Source organism: Symphodus melops, assembly GCF_947650265.1.
Source record: "Symphodus melops genome assembly, chromosome: 1".
NCBI classification, from domain to species: Eukaryota; Metazoa; Chordata; class Actinopteri; order Labriformes; family Labridae; genus Symphodus; species Symphodus melops.
Window position 1 is genome coordinate 56,737,350 of NC_136691.1, and position 2,500 is coordinate 56,739,849.

The 2,500-nt window shown below is 36.3% G+C and overlaps 2 protein-coding genes across 5 annotated transcripts in view; one reads left to right on the forward strand and one right to left on the reverse strand.

The window, feature by feature from the left end:
• bmp2k (BMP2 inducible kinase) overlaps positions 1 to 8 on the forward strand; it is a 40,129-nt gene extending 40,121 nt beyond the window's left edge. For both annotated transcript variants that reach the window (XM_079354197.1, XM_079354196.1), the window contains exon 16: positions 1 to 8. This exon is cut by the window's left edge and continues 1,831 nt beyond it. The gene's annotated coding sequence lies outside the window, so the exon portion shown is untranslated.
• Positions 9 to 1,267: 1,259 nt separating this feature from the next.
• The window catches only part of paqr3a (progestin and adipoQ receptor family member IIIa), a 10,249-nt gene continuing 9,016 nt past the window's right edge, over positions 1,268 to 2,500 (reverse strand). For 2 of the 3 annotated variants that reach the window (XM_079354334.1, XM_079354335.1), the window contains exons 6-7: positions 1,992 to 2,161; positions 1,268 to 1,795 (exon numbers count right to left, since the gene is read on the reverse strand). In XM_079354334.1, the coding sequence (XP_079210460.1) occupies positions 2,019 to 2,161 (143 nt within the window). In that variant the 3' untranslated portion in view covers positions 1,268 to 1,795; positions 1,992 to 2,018. The remainder of the gene's footprint in view (positions 1,796 to 1,991; positions 2,162 to 2,500) is intronic. The other variant, XM_079354333.1, reaches the window with a different exon arrangement.

Genomic DNA, 2,500 nt, shown 5'->3' on the forward strand with positions numbered 1-2,500 from the left:
AAGCTGTCCATGCGTGTTCGTCAGACTCACCTCCCAGCAGGGCGCCGTTTAACAGCTCCGCCTCTCTCTGGGTGGATTCATACAGAGAGGGGCGGAGTTATCTTCATTTAACCAATCACAATCATCCCTGAGTCTGTCAGCAGATCACATCTACAAACTGATCAAACTATAATCAATAAGTTTCAGACCAACCGGCTGAAAGACTAAAGTTACAGAAACAGAGATTATATTTATATTATATTTATAATATATTATATTTATATTATATATTATATTTATATTATATTTATAATATATTATATTTATATTATACTTATATATTATATTTATATTATATTTGTATTATATTTATATTATATTAATATTTATATGATATATTTATATTATATTATATTTATATTTATAATATATTATATTTATATTATATTTATATTGTATTTATATTATATCGATATTATATTTGTATTATATTTATATATTATATTTATATTATATTTATAATATATTTATATATTATATTTATATTATATTTGTATTATATTATATTAATATTTATATGATATATTTATATTATATTATATTTATATTTATAATATATTATATTTATATTATATTTATATGATATATTTATATTATATTTATATTATATCGATATTATATTTGTATTATATTATATTTATATATTATATTTATATTATATTTATAATATATTATATTTATATGATATATTTATATATATTTATATTATATTTGTATTATATTTATATTTATTTTAATATTTATATTATATTTATATTATATTTATATATTATATTTATATTATATTTGTATTATATTTATATTTATATTATATTTATATTTATATTATATTATATAGTTTATTGTATCTGTTCCATCATTGGTTCATTTAGAACTGACTGTAAAAACTGTTTCTGCTCTGACTCTTTAAAGAGAAGTCACACACAGAGCAGCACAGACACATTCAGCTTTAATGACAACAAGAAAATATTCATTATTGTTCATTTTAAAAAAACAACTTAAATGCTTTTTAAGTTTTTTCAGTCTGTGTCGAAAGATATCAGTGAAAAATAATCAATAACTAAACCATAATATAAAATCATCAAGTGTCCTCCCCCCTCTCCATCAGCTCCGGGAGCTCCAGGATCTAAAGATCTGATTGGTCAGTGGGCGGAGCTTTAACCTGCTCTGGAGCAGGTCAGGTGTTCAGCATCAGTTACCATGGTGACGTACCCAGGTAAGCTCAAATCCTGCTTCAGAGTCCAGACCTCTGGAGACCAAACCCATCAGACGGGAGGGGGCGGAGTCACACTTTAGACCCGCACGTGTAGGGGGCGGAGTCACACTTTAAACCCCCACGTGTAGGGGGCGCTCTCTGACCACGACGCGGGCGGTAGGTTTCCCTCTGTACGTCAGAAAAACAAAAGACGAGTAGATAATGTTTGTTTTTAATTTTACAGGAAGTAAAATCCAGACGGAACGTTTGATGACAGGCTTCCTGCTGTCACAGACATCGAGACAGCGAGCGTGTACTCAGACTTTAAAGGTCGTCTCATTACGTCACCTTTCACCGTCCTGCTGTTGTCTAAAATGTGTCCTTTCAAAATAAAAGCTCTGCAGCTCTACACAGAGATGAACATTTCTAAACAGATTGAGAGACATTGAAGAAGAAGAGCGTCACGACGCAGGTGTTCCCGCTCAGCCCGCAGGTCAGAGGTCAGCAGGGCTGAAGACTCGAGACATCATGGAGTGTTACACCAGTGCATGATGGGAAACTCTAGAGACAGAAACACAGCAGGGGTTAAAGGTCACTGTGTGTACTCGCCCGCTGAAGATGACCTCCATGTGGCCCCTCATTGGCTGATGAAAGTGGGCGTTAACCCTAGTTTTCTAATTTCACTTCCTGTGCTGATATTTACAAACGATAGACGAGCGTTTGAGACAGTCAGCTCAGTAACCAAAGACGTGCTTACTGTCAGACGGCGTGCATCAGGCGTGCATCAGGCGTGTTGGGCGGCGTCCGGGCAGGGCTGGCTGTGTCTGTACGCCATGATGAAACAGGACGACTGGTGCCACCAATAAAACATGAGAACCAGCAGCAGGTGCCACACCTGGTGACTGGAGCCCAGGTAGTTCAGCTGACCTGACGACACACAGAAATATCAGGAAACGGCGTGCATTCAAACGCCATTCCTACAGCCGTTCACATCCGAGCGTCTCAGAGTGAAGGACCATGACCCCTCAGGGTCCAGGGATGGGGACCAGGACATTCAGACCAGCAGCTGATCCAGACCAGCAGCTGATCCAGACCAGCAGCTGATCCAGACTAGCAGCTGATCCAGACCAGCAGGAAATCAAACTGGTTCTGAAAGAAATGATGACAGAGAGAGAGAGAGACAGAGAGAGAGACAGAGACAGAGAGACAGAGAGAGAGAGAGAGACAGAGAGAGAGACAGAGACAGAGAGAGAGAGAGAGACAGAG